At 39.7% G+C, this 18,619-nt stretch overlaps 1 protein-coding gene across 4 annotated transcripts in view; it reads right to left on the bottom strand.

The window, feature by feature from the left end:
* Positions 1–18,619, bottom strand: part of LOC149815139 (AFG1-like ATPase family protein) — a 167,761-nt gene that overhangs the window by 20,025 nt on the left and 129,117 nt on the right. For all 4 annotated transcript variants that reach the window (XR_016427822.1, XR_016427823.1, XM_089988374.1 and 1 more), the window contains exons 9-12: positions 11,588–11,709; positions 11,449–11,518; positions 10,391–10,483; positions 9,159–9,286 (exon numbers count right to left, since the gene is read on the bottom strand). Coding sequence is in view for 2 of the 4 variants with exons in the window: in XM_089988374.1 (XP_089844500.1) it covers positions 9,159–9,286; positions 10,391–10,483; positions 11,449–11,518; positions 11,588–11,709 (413 nt within the window). In the remaining 2 variants the exon portion in view is untranslated. The remainder of the gene's footprint in view (positions 1–9,158; positions 9,287–10,390; positions 10,484–11,448; positions 11,519–11,587; positions 11,710–18,619) is intronic.

Below are 18,619 nucleotides of genomic sequence, written 5' to 3' on the forward strand. Positions count from 1 at the left end.
AATCAAACTCCACACAACCACGGTATCAAGATACACAAAACAGGCCCCCCCAACCATATGTAAAATCACCAACAGTAATCAGACTCCCAACAGGTAGCCACGAAACCGAGACAGTAGGCAGTCATGAAATGATAAAAACAAGAAGCTGCGAACTCACAGCAAGCATCCACGACAAGAAGCTGCGAACTCACAGCAAGCATCCACGACCAACTGCGTGATCAGATCTGTCAACAGATCCAGAAAAAAAAAATTTAACGCTGACCTGATTAGGTATTTTTCCTTTTACTCATTAGATCTGTTGACAGATCTGGTGGCCTCCACGATCTGATGGCCTCCACGATCGAGCCTTGATCAGACTCGATCGAGCCTTGATCAGACTCGATCACGCTCCCACGATCACGCTCGATCACGCTCCCACGATCGGTACAGCTCTGATACCATGTAGAAGATGGGCTGAACCCTAGAAATAGAGAAGAGAGAGAGAGAAGAGAGAGAGAGAGAAGAGAGAAAGAGAGAGAAGAGAGAGAGAGACGGCTGCAAAGAAAACCTCAGAACTCATAATTCGATTAGGGCCTCTCTCTATGTTAAATAGAGAGAGGCTTAAAGACTTAATTACAATACTGCCCCATTATAAAGAACTAAATTAAAAAAGCACCTTAATGAAAGATAACTCTACTTAAAACCACCTATTCTCAACAACCATGATGTCATGAAATCCAATCAGAAAAAAAATAAAATCCATTACAGCATGCCATGCAACCAAAACACAAGCTAAACACATTTTAATCTATGCAACCAAAAATGCAGATCCTAAGAAAACAAATTTTTTTTTAAACTTATGCTTGAATCGACTCATGCTCCCTTTCTAGCATATTGAATCATGTGAGGGCTCGTACCTTGACACGGTTGTTCGTAAGGAACCCAGTTCCTTATGCAGCGAAGAACCCTACCTGTTGGTTGGTCCTACCATCTCCTCCTTTCCTCATCTCTCAAAATGCAGCACTCTCTTCTCTCTCTTTCTTTCTCTAAATCACGATTGTAGAGAGAGGAGGGTTTTCAAGCCCTTTTTATAAAGGGGGTCTCACCTAGGTCGTGACTCCTAGGTGATGCCCCTCTTGGGAAGTCCTTAGGAAAAGGACTCTCAAAAAAAAAAAATTGTCCCACTTAAAAAAATCCTAATTATTATTTTTTATTTAGTAAGCTTCCTAATTAAATTTAATTTAGCTTTTAAACTAAGCAAATGTCTTAATTAGAATTAATTTCTTTAAATTTAAAACCTTTTGCCCTATGTGGACCGTGGATTTCATCCAAGGGTCCACAATCCACTTAAGGTCCAGCCCATATTCTAACCCCCTTGAACCCATTTAAAATAACATTAATTATTTTTTGAACCCATTTAAAAAAAAGTGAGGTATTATAGAGACAGACAAAAGATTTAGGTTTAACTTAAGAAAAACCTTTCGAAATATTCTCAAAATTTATGATTTTATTTATCTCAAGGCATCGTCCCATCAGCCGTAAAAACATTTGAGCAACTTGAGTTACGACATTCGGATAAGATATTACCATTTGGTGTCATATGAAATGAGGCACCTGAGTCAAGAAGCCAAAGAGTCTTACTGTGGTCAGAGATGATAAAAGAAGAGACCGCGGCTCCGGTTGATGAAACTCCTTTGAATAGAGGTTGGAGAGCTTCTACAAGTTGAGTCAAAGACGTAATCCCAATGTTGGATTCTTGTGTAGCATTGAGCTTACTTGACTCTTGTGCAACTGATGCTACCTTCTTTTCAAAGAGCCCCTTTAATTTAGGACAATATGTCTTGACATGTTCCAGTTCACGACAATAATAACAAATATTTCTTTCTTCTCAAACTCATTGCCTTATTTTCCATAGTTATCATTGTTTGGTCTCCCATAATGTGGTGGTTTGTAAGCAATGACATAGTTTATCGGTCTAGACATGGCTAGGATTGAATCATCATCTTCTTTAGATGTCTTCTTTTTTAGTCTATTTTTCTCCATACTTAGCTCTTCAATAGAGAGAACTTTTCCTCTATGAAGAAGAGCCAATTTGGTATACTCAAACTCCGGTCTTAGTCCATTAATGAATTGATAGAAATGTTCTGCATAAATTTGTCTTTGACGGAGTTCTACGTCTTCGGAACAATGCCATTGTGGCTCAAGAAGACCCAACTCATTCCAAAGGTCGGACAACTCATTAAAATATTCTCATTGAGTCACAGTGTGTACTTTGTCTTGTAAGTTGCAAATGTGAGCAATATCTTTAAGAGAATACATCCTCTTGAGATAGTCTTATGCTTTATTTACATGTTCAAACTTAGCTAGACTTGAGAACTTCTTGATATTAATACTACTAATGAGCCAAGACATAATCTTGGCATGCCCTATTCTCTATTCTTTCTATTTTTTTCTCATATATGGCTATAGCCTTGGTCTTTTCCGCCTATGTAAGAGGTACCCTTTTTCTCCTTCTATCTTAGTAAGAATGAGTTTGGGTTCTAAATCTGACATATACATTAATCCCCACAACCCTTTCCCCTATATGAAGTGCTTCATGATTGAAGCCCATGTTACAAAGTTTGTGTGTAACGCCCCAAAATTTCAAACTTGTGAACCTTTCAGAAAACAGGCAAGAGACTAGAAGAAAATCTCTTTCCTTTCAGAGTTTATTTATGTAATCAGCAGAAGACTATACTTTTGTTAAATTCAGAAAGGCAAGCTGACAACTTTGGGCACGTTAGCTAAAAGAACCAAAAAGTACAAAATTCGGATATCCAAAGGAAAACCCGTGACAAAACCCAAAAACGTCAAGGACACAAGCTAAGAGCAGGAAAAAGAAAATCTTAAAGCCATCTTGTCATCGCTCGTGGTGTACCTAATCATCACCTGTACCCATAAAATGGGTTAGTTTCGCGAAAAACTAGTAGGTGCACAAGAGAGACTACAAGAACTGAATTAAGTACATTTAATTCAGCATGCTAAGTAGTTTAAAGCAGATCAGCAGTTAAACAGGTAAGCAGTTTCAAACAAGCAATGCAACTGTCAAACGCAACATGACGATTCATTTGATCGTAAGCTATGAACTGCCATGCAACAAGCTTGTTTTCGTTCCTAGAACGGGGTCTCTGCACCATTATCAAGGCGTCGTTTGTCGCTCTCACTATTTCTAACAAACTTTTTGTCCTGAACAACCTTAATTTATTCCCATCTCTTAAGGCCTTACACGCCTAACTGTCACCTGTTATGACTCACTTAAGGCGTCATACTTTCACAGAAAAACTCACCCTTCCATAAAAGGTCCAAAACATGATCTAAAATCAATAAAGATCTGATTCTCACATCTGAGTCTTGAAAGTCAAATTTATAGATTCATAACTGGCTATCCTAATCAATCTCAGAAGATCATCACAGCTCACCATAACTTTTTATGCTAATATAAAATCACAAGTTCCACGTCGGATCGCTTGGTTTGGAAAATGTACGACCTTACAAGGAATTACCGCCCTAGATGGTATACCTGGTCTTGAATAATACACTTCCTCACAGAAGTTCACCGTCTTTGCGGCTACCCGCTCTTGGACAGTGTACCTCCTCACAGAGATTCTACCGCTCTAGCGGGATTACCAGATCTTGATCATACATACCCTCACAGAGAATCCTTTGGGAACCCGATCCTCGACAAATGCCAAATTCAATGAAAATCATTGCGATATATGCATCAATACAAATGACCGCTCTCAGGGTCGATAGCCACTATTATAATTAACAAGATCAACGTCAGATCACCTGGTCTAAGAAATGTACAACCTCACAAGGAATTACCGTCCTAGATGGTATACCTGGTCTTAGACCATACACTTCCTCACAAGAGTTCACCATCTTTGCGGCTACCCGCTCTTGGACAGTGTAGATCTTCACAGAGAATCTACCACCTTAGCCGGGTCACCTGGTCTTGATCATACACGCCCTTGCAGATAATCCTTTGGAGATCAGGTCCTCAACAGATATCATACTCAGTGATACATGCATCAATACAATCGACTGCTCTGAACAATTGATCGCTCTTGGGGTCAGTAACCACCAATATGGGCACAAGCATGAATACCAGCAATATGCATCGTATCACTTCATATGGTAAAACAAATCACAAGATCACACATTCCTCCAATAAGGTTCCATGAACCATGAACATTTATCGCATGCTTTCAACATTTCTTATCACGTGGCATTTCAATCACATTACACAGAAGCATATTATACTACACATTGTATCATTGCCACAAGAAACATTGCATTCCTCAAATAGGACCTCAAAGCATGCATACACATGAGAACACGCAGATTACATAATATGAATCAACTAAACATCAGCATAAGTAACTCCTACGTAGTTCAATAAAATCATAATTCCTATCTCAAAGCACATCGCATTCGACCTTTCTAGCGTGTAACTCATGCACATATCTTCAAGACATTTCAATCAAATTCAAGATACCTATCAATCATGTTATACAGGTATGCTATATTCATACAAGCAACCATAATGCAATTCTATGCAATAAAACTATGTAGGCGTGATGTATTATTCACCTAAATAGTCTAAATTAATCATTTGTCGGTGCGACATTTCATCCACCTATATGCTAACATAAGCATCATAATCATAAGAATCTCGGGGACACACAAAGTCATACGTAATTTCATCGATAAACTTTTACTTGACAAAAAATGTGTAGCCAAAGCACACGAAAGTCTTATGACCCATCAACCAGTGTGAACAGACTTATATTTCGATATTACTGGCCTGCGGGTACGCGCAGACAAAATGTAGAAACAACTGAGACTAGTTTGAGTGTCTGTTATTCTATATATTTTCAATAACCCAAATAGCTAGTTGAGTCTGCGCCTAAGGGGACGACGCCGAGAGAGAATTTCCCAAAGGCAGGTACTTGGCAATGGATGCATCCAACTTCTGCAGAAGTCCATGGAATCTACCACCTAGGATAATGTTTGGTAGTCCATTCTCCTAACTCCAATGACTGGGGAGGCCGGATCTTTGCCCGTGGGATGGTTGTTAACAACCTATCCATTGGAGTTTTGTACCGCTCTTTCCTCTCCCTTGACAGACAACAAGAAGCGAATGGGTGCATTAGGTGTTGCTTAACTAACGACTCATTCTATGTTGTGGTCTTTCAACCACTCGAGCATCTAGCCTATGAAAGCGATTAGTCACCATTTTATGTGATTACAGCATTGTGCATTTAGCACTATTCGAGGTCGCACGACCGTCTCATCCGATCATCGCAGTACTAGCGTGTAGTGCACGACTACAAGTACTCTACGATGAAAGGGGTGTAGTTCCTCAATAGGAACCTCAACAAAAGTGTTTCACAAAGATGTAATGTTTCTCAAACTTTACTTTTGACATTTTTTATCTTTAGAAACAACTAATTGCTTGTGCCAACATTTGTCATGTGATTTTCTAGAATCTCATCTGCTATCGAGGCCTCTACATGTCTCGCATGTCTCGATACCGACCTGGACAGACGGGATACAGGTTTCTCAACAGAACCCCAGCTAAGAAGTTCGCCCAAGCCCCAATTCGGGGTTACCCGAGATATGCCGAATAGGCGAACAGAACCAGCCAATCACATCCTTCCAAATATTTTGATTTGAGCAGTCTTCGATGCTTTTGTGCAGCTCCCTAAACTCTCAAGTCTACTATGCAGGACTGTTCACTCAAAAAGTCGGGATCCTTGTTAGGGATCTCTCTCCTTAGATGAGAATGTATCGCTAAGCTCTCGACTCAACTCTTGTCGCAAGAGGGAGAGTGGTAAATGCCCCTTGCATCCTCCACGAGGATGCCTTTATAGCATATGCAATGGGCGAAAACCTGAGCATCATCTGCAATGGCAAGGCAATAACAAAACATTTGCAAAAGCAAGAGCCTAGGCGCAAAGCGCAACGACAAAGTAAAGACATGACAGAAAGTAAAGGACAAGGATCGTGAAACCGAGTCCTTGAGTTAAATGCGTACTCGTATATATATATATATATATATTTATTTATTTATTTATTTATTTATTTATTTATTTATTTATTTATTTATTTATTTATTTAATTGTCTTTTTTTGTTAATTGAACTCAATTCAATTGTCCAAATCCTCCTTGCAATCTTCCCCTACCTTTTTGAGTTGCGAGCTTGTTGACGTCTGCAGGTGTAGGCGATTAACGGCTCGGGCCGCGGAGCGCGAGCAGGATCCGTCGTACGAGCTACAAAAGCGACGATCTTAGCAAGCTAATACCAAAAATAAAAGGTCGGGGATACTGCCCCTGACCTAACGTAAAGGAAACAGAGGCAGAGGCATCGTGCCCTTGCACACCTGCTATAAGCGCAAGAAGCAGGGGCAGGGGCTGCGAGCCCCTGCTAACCTGTTGTCAGCAAACTACGAGGAGGTAGGGGGTTGCACCCCTGCCCTCATAAAGTGAGGGCAGGCAGGGTTGCGCCCCTGCTTGACAAGGTAGAAGATAGGCAGGGGCAAAGCCCCTCTGCCTGTCAACAACGAAGGGGAGGCAGAGGTCTTCGCCCCTGTCTGCCGAAATTAGCGAAGGCAGGGGCGACACCCCTGCCTACTAGAAGGAGAAGGCGCAGGGAGGAGACTCGAACCCTCCCCTGACCAAAAGAGAGAGGAAGGGGGTCTCAGCCCCTTCCCAACGAAACACGAAAGCAGGGAGGGGGTCGACCCCCTTCCCTGCGCAACAGACAAGCAGAGAGACTGCAGGGGCTGGCCCCTGCCGACCCATCCGAACATAGGGAGGTGGCAGGGGCTCGACCCCCTGCCCACCCAACGAGAAAAAGAGAGGGAGACAGCGACAGGGCTCATCCCCTGCCGTCGTTCCCGAACTCAGGGAGGTGACAAGGGCTCGACCCTTGCCAACCTACCGAGAACCAGAAGAAAGGAGGTGGTAGGGGTTCGGCCCCTGCCGACCTGTCTGAACAAGAGGCAGACAGGGAGCCCTGCCAACCAAGGCACAAGGGTCACTTGAGAGCCCTCCCACGGGAGCCCTCTGCCAGAGAGGAGGCGATGCAGGCGGCAGCCCTGCCGCCTGCCGAGAAAGAGATTGGCGGCAGGGGCTTAGTCCCTGCCGGCTTGCTGGAGCAGGCTGACGACAGGGCCTCGCCCCTATCGTCCCTCCAAAGAGAAGACAGACCAGAAGGGGTGCTCGACACCACCCTCCTGGTAGACCCAGAGCGAGAGAGAGAGCTAGGGGAAGGCATGGCAGGGGCCACTGGCCTCCTGTCGGCCTTCCAGCGAACGCAGAGAAAGAGAGAGAGAGAGGGGCAGGGGTTGGAAACCCCTGCTAATCGAGCAAAAACAGGCGGCAAGGGGGGGTGTCGCCCCCTGCCAGCTCTCCGAAAGGTGAGAGACAGGGGCAAAAGCCCCTGCCAACCACTCGAACACAGGCGGCAGGGGGTGTCGCCCTTGCCAGCCTGCTGACTGAAAAAAAGGAGAAGAAAAGGAGAGGAGAGAAAACAGGAGAGAAGGAGCGTACCTAAAAGTCGCCGGCGTCGACGGCGGCGGAGGGAACGAAGGCAGGCGGCGGCGGCGAAGGGGGTCTACGACGAGCCGAGGAGAGAGAGTCAGGGGGAGAGAGCAGAGAGAGAGAGAGGAAAGAGCGAGAGGGGAAGAGGGGGGTTTCTATTTGAAACCCCTCCCCTGCCTCGCTGTCTTTAGAAGGCACGGGAGAGGCGGTGCCTCAGGTTGGGTCCAGGTCAGGTCCTGGTCCGGATCCGTCCCGAATCCAAGTTTTTTTTTTTGGGTTTTACATTGTGTCATTGAGTTTGATAGGTTCTAGGATGATATTATCATTGTCATCCATGTTTACAAAGGCTAAGAGAAAGAATAGAAGATAGAGAGGAGGAAGAAAGAGAAAAGATAGCAAAAGTATCACGAACACTCCACTACCAAGAGAGCACCTCCAATGAAGAACACACGAGCACTCCACCACCAAGAGAGCACCTCCAATGAAGAACACACGAGCACTCCTTTACCAAGAGAGCACAACAATACCACAAGCACTTAAATAAATTTTGCAAAAGAGTCTTCAAAATCTTGAGTGGCATACTTCCCAATGCACCAAAAAAATGAGCTTGATCTCCAAGCTCTGACACCATGAAAGAAAACAAGGTCCTCCAAAATATATTCACCAAAACAATAAAGTGGACACTCAAAGAGTTCTACCAAAGCACCAAAAGAACATTCACAAGCCACAAAATGGGCTCACACACAAAAACTCACTAAAGGGGCAAACACAAGAAATAAAAATAATATTTTATTGATTAAGACCATGCAAGAAGCATACATTGTAGAGGGGATTTGCCCCATATTTATACACAAAGAGGATCATACTCATAGAGTCGTTGGGAGACTCTCTATGTTGACTAGCTCAAAACCAAAAACCCAAAAACTAAAAAACCTAATCCTAGTTACTATCTAGTTATATTACATATGACTATATATATATATATATATGTACATTTATTTTTAAAAGGATGAACCCCGTTATCATATATATATATATATATAGAGAGAGAGAGAGAGATAACTGAAAAAACATATTTTATGTGTGTGTGCGTGTCAAAAACACATGTACTTGAGTTAGACTACTTGAAATGGGTAAGAAAGTGACCACCTTGTTTGCAGAAATGTAATTGCAATATGTACATTTATTTTTAAAAGGATGAACCCCGTTATCATATATATATATATATATAGAGAGAGAGAGAGATAACTGAAAAAACATATTTTATGTGTGTGTGCGTGTCAAAAACACATGTTGTACTTGAGTTAGACTACTTGAAATGGGTGAGAAAGTGACCACCTTGTTTGCAGAAATGTAATTGCAAACAATCATGTTTTTCCATCTTATGGAATTAACCGTTTCTAATTTTAGTCAATCAATTAATTCCAGAAGTTTCACACAAGATGTATTACTTCTAAATTCTATACTAATTGTCCAATCATAGGAATGATAGAAACATGCATAAAACAAAAGATATGGCCAATAGAAGATGTAAGTTCCAGTTAAGCCACAAAACTGAACATTCATATGATATGTGAGAAAATATGTATAACCTTTCTAAGTCAAACAGTGTTCCTTCATCAGTTCCTTGAAATAGATTATCAATTGAAGAAGCAGCAGCACAAATAAGGCAGCAATGGTGGTTGTATAGCTCATCAATGAGGGTGATAAATCTTCTTGCCTGCAGTGGAACTATAGCAGCTGAGGAGAATAATTTCAAAGATAAATAAGAAACAGAAAGTTGAAGAATATTACATAAGAGTACCACTTTTCACATAAAAAGTTGCTCATATTTTGACTAATCAGTACGTCTAGACATATCTTGCCTGGTGTATGATAGTAGCAACATGCGCTTACTCAACTCAGTTGCTATTACAACCATATGAGAAGCCAAATGATTAGCAATGAGCTTTCACAAGTCCTAGACAAGTATAATAATTCATAAACACATAAAATAAATGAATAATTGGCTGAAAGGTTAACTTAGAAAACATGGATATCATTGGATTTTAAGACAAGTTACTTTCTCAAAACTTCCACACAGCAGTGCATGGAAAGTCAAACACGCAGCATATAAATAGGATCCTGCAATAACCACTAAATTATCTACCTTGCAAACTCAAAATGTAGTGTGTGAATAACCTGAAACAAAAGGACAAAAAAAAAGAATAATGATCTAGAAGATAGACCTCATATATATAATTAAAACATAGTAGAATACACTAGGTACACTAAATACACTTTATATGTCAACAACCATTCTAAACATTAAGATGAAATGAGCTTGCTGAGAACCAAAAAGAGACAGACTGGTAGGTGTCCTTAAGAGGTTGGAAAAACACAGGCAAATTTCTAAAAAAGTAATTGCCAACAGCAATTACGCCCTTCAGGAAATATTCAATTATAGTGTAGCCTGTCTCAATATGATGTAACCTTTGATGAAAGGCACTAGTAAAAATAGATCACACCTTTATCTGTGAGATAGCCAGACAAGATCCAAAAGAAGTGACACTCAATTGATATCTTCAGAAAAAAAAGTCATCTTCCAAAATGTTTTATGTACCAATCTGAGCAACCACTAATTTCAGCAGGAAGATGCACATTTCTGGATTATGAATTAAGAATAGAATATGAATAACATATTCTACCTTTGATGCATATACTAGAGACAAGCAGCCAGGTTTTGATCTAATGGTATTTCTTCTCATGAGCAAATGATCATGCAACGTACATAAAGAAGTGACGTAATCATAGAAAATAAAAATGTCTCTGTTGACTGCAGTACCTTATCTCTGATACGCATACTCATCAAGGGAATGTCAGAGATAAAAACAGTGTGGTAGTTCTTCGCTATTGCTATGTAATCTGGTGCACCCACCTGAAATGATCATATGATGTGATATTACTTCAAAACGGTTTTATGAAGATCATGAAAGTGGAGAACTAAAACATTGCATTACAGACCACATTGAAGAAAAATGGAACATAAAAAGAGCAGCCTGAAAACACAAGGGGCTTATGCAGTTCATGTACAGGAATTTACCCATTATTGAGCAGAAATTAGACTGCAGAAAAATAGGTTCTCCAAAGCATCACAAAATTTGCTAAATACACATAAATACACGTGTATCACAATTGGAAAAAAAAAAGCAAATGTGAAGATTTTATGCCTTGGGTTATAATCTTTTCTTGTTAAAGAATGGGGCTGTATTGAAAACACAAACCACCGGACTGGCTTCCTAACTTGGAAGGTCTTTTGTAAATTTATTTTTATACAATGATATGGAGGGAGTGCAATCCTCCATCTTCCTTTCAAAAAAAATGTGATGATTTATTTGTAATAACCACCATGTGCTTGATCTTGTTGTTGATCTTGTCCAAATGAAGGATAAAGAATGTTCATAAAAGAATCAAAACTTTGATGCATGTCTAAAAACATAATTTGGCACTCATATCTAATGTGTTGAATGGCATGCAAACTACTAGTTCTTTCTTATATAACTTGGTACATCCAATTCTCTTTGGACTATTTAAGCCAACTCTACAATTGAAGCCTAAACATAAATTTTTCTTCAACATCTCCCAAATTAACTTCAGAAAAGAAGTGTCCAAATGTTGTATCATGTCGATACAGGATATGCATGCTAAGTGAAGCGTTCGTGTGACATAGCCCAAAGTAATATCTTACAAATAAAGACATAAAAAAGAACTGATAAAAGTTTCCTATTTCTACAAACTGTTAAATTGAGCTCTAAAACCAGGAGGATGTTCTAAGCGGGCTACTACAGCATTACAAAAGCCAACTATTAACATATGATTTGAACAGGAATGCAAGTTTACTACCGGCTGACCACAAAGATAGTCGAAGGTGAATCTTGCTACACCATGACAGCTCTCAGGAACAACCAAGGTTCTGCTCATAAGATAAAAGAAAAGTATTATTATATGCCTAAGCAAGAGAGTGCAATCTATCTTCCCATACCTTCCAAACATCACAGAAATTGTACAAGAGGTAGGTCTGCCTCCTACTTTGTTGATGACATCTTGCCACACTTTCTCAAATTCATTCAATGAATGACTTTCCAATGGCCAGAAATAGCGCACCTGAAGACAAACAGAACAGTTCTCAAGCAATACTTGCATTGGTAAATGTTGGAAGGTTCATACCAAAAAGGCTTCATTTCTTGTAGGATATTTTGATTCAATCAATTTCACAGGAGAGTAAATAATGTGTGAAACAAAGGAAAGGAAAGAAATCATCATGATTGGTAGACTTTGTTCATATCTATGTGGTGACTGATGGGAAACATGGTAGGTTAAGATACTAAAAATAACATACAAACTTTATAAAATTGAAATACTACAAAGAATATTATCAACCAAGTATGGCATATCCACATATGATTACAATTAAGTGTAGAATTTTATTACTTTGTTTTATGAGAAACAATCACATCTCCTTTTTAATTTCATGCATCTTTACCTGTTCTTTCATATATGATATATTGTTGTTGTATGATAATTGTTCTCTAATGCATGAATAGTTATTCGAATTATGAAATTGTTGTAGTTGTATTCCTCCAAAAATGTTACATAAATTTGATTTATATTTTTCTTGTCTAATTGAATTATTAAAGGAATTTGTATGCAGGATCTATGATTCTGACCCCGTATTCTTTATGTCTTTCACAGCCTCTGAAGCCTAGTGATGAGGCTGACTGCGATCAGGAGCCTACGAGGACTACGTGATTGCTTTGACATATTCTTTGGGACAGTGTGGCTCCATTTTTATTGACATTTATTTTATTATTGTTCTCTAACTTTAATTATTGATGATGAATAAAGTTATTTGGTTTGATTGATGGTTAATGTAAGATCCCTTGTGGCTTTGGAATGTGTTATGTATGTAAGACCTTGGATCTCGGTACAGATTAACACGTGAACATGGATTGCCCAATTTTCTGATTGGATTCTGGAATGAAACCAGACCCTGTCCCAATCAGGTTTGACGTCAGGAAGTGTTGAGAAAGAAAAAAGATTGTTCTAACCTTTGTGATGCGGAGACTCGTCTATATAAAAAAAATGAGTTTTTAATTTACGAAAACTGGTGTTCAATTTAACTAAATATGAGTTTGTCTTGCTTAACAAAACCATGCCATAAATTTAACAAATATGTGTTTTTGTTAAACATATAGGTTTGGGCTTTTCGATTTGCAAACAAAACCTCGGACCTTGTTAAAAAGAATCTGAATATTAGTGAGGCAGTTAAATCTGAGTACTCCTGATATAATTCAAATCTAGATTTGAATTTGAGACCTAATAAAAAACCTGTCTTTATTGGGATTAATTAAGAATCGACTTTAGAAAAGAAGGATCTGGGCTTTTAGTTGATTTCTAAACTCGACTTTAGCTTAAATGAAATTTTTGTTAACTCTGGTTTTGGACTAAATATAAATCGAAGTTTTATGAAATGATTTAGGTCTGACCTTATTTAAAGTAAAAAGCTAATTCCAATCTATTATAAAATGTGGCTTTCAGTCATGTTGTTAATCGGGTTTTTGGTTGGCTGATATGCCGGGATTGGAAATAACTCAAAAAAAAGATTGAATTAGGTCATTAAGGCCGATTTGATCAAAATCAAATGTTTATTGCCAAGCTCTTAACCGACCCTTGTGAGGGTCATGAGCAAGTTGCTCATGCTCAGTTTCGCCTATTGATATGACTGTCATGAAGTTGGTTGATGCTGCCATATGGGTTGGCAACTTGGCATCAGAACAACCTTTAAATTTCAATTTTTGGTCTATGTTAGTATTATGACAGAAAAGTTTATGTATGCTGCCATGATGAGACTGAATATTAATTCGTTTTCGTTGCTGCCATATAAGTTGTTACAATGTTGTTAAATATGTTTTGTTCATGATTAAATTTTATGTATGTCACCCAGCGTCCCCCTCTGGAGTGTTGTGCGATCGTAGAATGCCATTGCGGTTGAAGGGAAAGTTTTATAGGACGACTATTAGACCCGCTTTACTATATGGTACGGAATGTTGGGCTGCCAAGAGACATCATATTCAAAAAATGAGTGTAGCTGAGATGCGGATGCTTAGATGGATGTGTGGAAATACAATAAAAGATAAGATTCGGAACGAAGAGATACGTAAGAAGGTAGGTGTTGCACCCATTGAAAATAAGATGCGAGAGAATCGTTTACGGTGGTTTGGACATATTCGGCGAAGGCCTAATGATGCTCCAGTTAGAAGGTTGGAGAAATGGGAAAATATATTAGTTAAAAGAGGTCGGGGTAGGCCTAGGAAGACTTGGATGGAGATGATAGGAAAGGATATGAATGCTTTGAACCTCACCGAGGACATGGCGTTGGATAGAAATGATTGGAGGAAAAGGATTCATGTGGAAGACCCAAAATGAATTTCTTTTTTGGTTCATATCGCTGACCCCAATTGTTTTGGGATGAAGGCGTAGTTGTTGTTTGTTTGTTTTACCCAGCGTCCCCCTCTCCTCCCCCGTTGTCTCTCACCTTCCCAGAGTTTTTCCGCTACCGAGGCCCTCGTCGGCGACCTCCTATTGCTCCCTCTCCGACAGCCGCGCCAACGACCCCCGCCGGCCCTCTCAAGTACACCTCTCCCTCTCTCGCTCACCCTCATTGTCTCCTTCAACTTCTTCATTTTCTTTCTCGTTTGCGACAGAGGGGAGGGCGCCAGGCCCTCTTCCCTCTCTCGCCCAGGATATGGGTGATAGTGGATGGGGCTCGGCCTCTTCCCTGCACCCTCTGCTCGCAGAGGAGGGGCTCGGCCCCTCCTCGTTCTCCTATCTGTCAGGCGGGCGAGGCGAGGTTCCGGCCTGACCGCCATACCGCCTTTTCTTCTTCTTATTCTTCTCCTTCTTCATCTTCTCTGTCCTCTGTCTCTTCCTCTTCTTCTATCTGTCTTTCTTCCTCTTCGCATTCTCCGTCAGGCAGAGGCCTCGGTGTTAGAACATCAGTTTTCACCAAATCTGATCTGCAAAAGGAGAAAAAGTGAGAAGAAAAGATAGAAGAAAGAGAAGACGCCGAGTCGGTTTTGCTGCACACAGGCTTACATTTTTCATAAAGCATACGTGACCTGATACTTTGTATTTATGTATTAGGTTACAAGTAAACTTGATTATGGACATGACTGTCCTACAACAAAACACAATATTACAAACGTGCCCTAGGAGGCACGTCAATCACGCAATCCCAGTTTGGGTCTGGATCAGACCCAAACTGGTCCAATCCCTTTCATGATACTTAATACCTTCCCTCAAATTGTGCATGGTCTTGTACCATGGACAACTTGTTCTTCAAGAACCAAAATCTGTTGTTTGTCAAACCCTTTGTAAATAAATCTGTCACCTGGTCTTCCGTAGGTATGAAATGAGGTTCAATCTCTTTATCTTCAACCTTCTGTCGAATGAAGTGTTGATCTATCTCAATATGTTTTGTCTTACTGTGGAAAATGGGATTGAAAGATATTTTAATGGCACTTTGATTATCACACAGTAAGATAGATTTTGAGATCTGTTCCTCCAATTCATTCAGCAAGTGCCTTGTCCAAGTAGCTTCAGCAGTGGCAGCAGCCATTGATCGGTATTCAGCCTCAGTACTTGATCTAACTATTGTCTTTTGTTTTCTACTGCTCCAAGATACCAGATTTTCCCCAAGAAAGATGCAATACCCAGAAACCTGTTAAAATATACATGTAATCAATATATTTATATATATATATAAATATATATATATATAAATATATTCACCCATACCCGATAAGGGGTATTTCTGTAAAATCGCCCAATAGGGGCAGTATAGTCTTTTTCCTTTTTTTCCTTTTTCTTTTCTTTTTCCTTTTTCTCCTTTTTCCTTATTTTTTCTTTTTCTTTTTTGTGCATTAAATGCACCTTCATTGGGGGGCCCAACAAGGAGTCGTTGGGCCCCCAACGGTCCCAATGGTGCCTTTTCTTTCTTTTCTCTAAACCCTCTCTCACTCCTCTCTTGCCTATAAATAAGTGGGGTCTCCCCCTTTGTAAGGTGTGGCTTCTTCAAGCCCTTTAGTGCATTTATATGATTTTATGCTTTCTAGCCATTATTGGCTTTTGTGTATGTCCTCTTTTGGACTTGTTCTTTGATTTCTATGTGTGAATGTCCATTGTAGGACATACATTTCTTTTCCGCATATTTCATTACATGGTATCAGAGCCTTGGTTGTGCTCTTGATTCATATTGCTAGTTGTCTTGTTCTATCTCTCTTTGCTTGTCCTCCATTGTTGATTATATAATGGAAGGAGAACAAAAGATTGATCTCTCCTTCAAGCTCAATGGTACTAACTACATGATGTGGGCCACCGCCATGGAGAACAACCTCAAAGGTAAAAAGCTTTGGGGATACGTTATGGGCACCATTAGGGAACCTCAACTTCAACTTACGAAAATAGATGGTGATCAAGAAAAAGCCCTAGAAGGAAATGCTCGCATGAAGGCTATTGAAGATCACCAATCCAAGGTTGAAGATTGGGAAAGTAAGCATGCAAAAATTCTTGCATGGTTCATGAACAACGTGGAGCTAAAGATTTGCGCCAACATTGCTAAATTCCGCCTAGCAAATGAAGCATGGTTCTTTATGAAAGGTATGTATACCCAAAAAGACCTTGCTCGTCAATTCTTTATCCAAGAGAAAATTCGTACCATTAAGCAAGGTGAAATGAATGTAAGAGATTACTATAGCACTTTTGGCCCTTTGTGGGATGAGTTATCTCTTCTTGAACCTAAATGGGTATCAAGTGAAGATGTGGAAATGCGAAGAGAACAAATGGAGAAAGAACACTTTTTCCAATTTTTACATGGGCTTAGGCCCGAATATGAACAAGTGAGGTCCTCCCTCCTTCATAGATCCAAACCACTTCCTTTGGAAGATGCAATAGCCGAAATATGCCAAGAGGAAACACGTCTTGGTATGATTAAAGGAGGAGATGAAGTTCTTGCCGTAACTAAACCCGGCAATCATATGAAAACCTACAAACCTCCACACTTTGGGAGGCAAAATAACTATAATGGCAATTATAGGAAAGCCATTTGCCATCATTGCCAAGAACCGGGTCATATAAGACCTAATTGTCCAAAGATAAATGAACCTCCAAAAGGTAAATTTGCTATTATTGAAGAAATCCCGCAAAAGAAGGAGGAGCCAATGAAAGGGAAAGAGTCCTTCTCCCTTGCTCAACTATCCGAAGCACTTCAAATCCTACTCAAGTCACCATCAACTTCGGGAGCCGCCATTGCCTCTTCTTCTCCTCCAGGTATGCCTTCTTGGATTCTTGACTCTGGAGCATCTTTTCATATGACCCCTATTGAAAATGGACTATCCAATGTATGTAGCAACTCCAAAAATTCCTATGTTTCCACCGCCGATGGTACCTCTTTACAAGTTAAAAGTTTTGGAACCTTAGATTTTTCAAAAGATTTTTTTGTGCCAAATGTAAGAGTAGTACCTCAACTTAATTTAAATCTTTTATCTGTCTCTCAAATATGTGATCATGGATGTGAAATCTCCTTCTCAACCCAAGATTGCTCTATACAGGATCTCCAGTCCGGGAAGCGGATTGGGCAAGGCCATAGGAGGGGAGATCTCTACTACATGACCAATTTGAAACTTCCTACTAACTCATTTTGTAATCATGTCCAAGATAAAAATATAGAAACTTGGCATCAAAGACTTGGACATCCAAGCTTCTAAAAAATGTACTCCTTTCCTTTTGGAAAGAAATTTTGTAATGAGAAACATTTTGTTTGTAAGAGTTGTATTTTTGGAAAAATGAAATCCACCCCCTTTCCAAAGAGAACATTTGTGTCAAAAAGACCCTTTGAACTAGTTCATTCGGATGTTTGGGGTCCTTCTCCGGTCATATCAAAAGGAGGATACTCATATTATGTTACTTTCATTGATGATTTCACTCGATATGTGTGGATATATTTTCTCAATCTAAAATCCGAAGTCTTTAACTTTTTTAAAAAATTTCATATGATTGTCAAAAATCAATTTTCAACTAATATCTCCATTCTTCGATCCGATTCCGGTGGAGAATATCTATCAAATGAATTTCAAGAATATTTGGAAACCAATGGAATTTGTCATCAAAGGTCATGTCCTAGGACTCCCCAACAAAACGGTCTAGCCGAAAGAAAGCATAGACATATCTTGGAAACCTCTAGGACTCTTCTCATTTCCAAAGAAATTCCAAAATGCTATTGGGCCGAAGCCGCCTTAACCTCTACTTATTTGATAAATAGGATGATATCCTCATCTCTACAAAATATATCTCCATATGAAAAACTTTTTAAAAGAACACCCGATTTTAATAGATTAAGAATTTTTGGGTGTAAGTGTTTTGTCCTTACACATAAAAGAGATAAGTTATCTCCCAAAGCTATTGAATGTGTGTTCTTAGGATACGGAGAAAATCAAAAGGGTTTTAGGTGCTTCGATCCCAAAAGCAACAAACTATATGTATCCAAAGATGTTACCTTTTTAGAAAATGAGAACGGTTTTGAGAAAAATAAAGATATTGATGAAAGCGAATATGCTTTCTTATTTGATCTTCTCTCTCAAGAAGATGTGACTCCCCACGTTGAGGATGTTTCTAATGATTTAGAGGATACTCCTCTTAGTAATGTTGAAAGTGGAAGTAATGATGTTGAAAATAGGTCAATTCAAACCTATGCTAGGCGTGGTCAAGAAACTCCCATTAGTGCGTTAGAAAAATATTCTCAAAGTTCCAACATAGAAGAAACCTCTTTAAGGAGATCTAGCCGGATCTCCAATCCACCAAATAGGTTTGTTTCCTATGAGTCCCTAACTCCTAAATATAGGGCATGCCTAATTGCATTAGGCTCTTATCATGAACCATCACACTATAATGAAGCCAAAAACATTCCTCAATGGGTTGAAGTCATGAAACTAGAACTTAGTGCCCTTGAAAAGGCTAA

Source organism: Nuphar pumila, chromosome 15, assembly GCF_984573655.1.
Source record: "Nuphar pumila chromosome 15, dmNupPumi1.hap1.1, whole genome shotgun sequence".
In the NCBI taxonomy this organism is placed as follows: domain Eukaryota; kingdom Viridiplantae; phylum Streptophyta; class Magnoliopsida; order Nymphaeales; family Nymphaeaceae; genus Nuphar; species Nuphar pumila.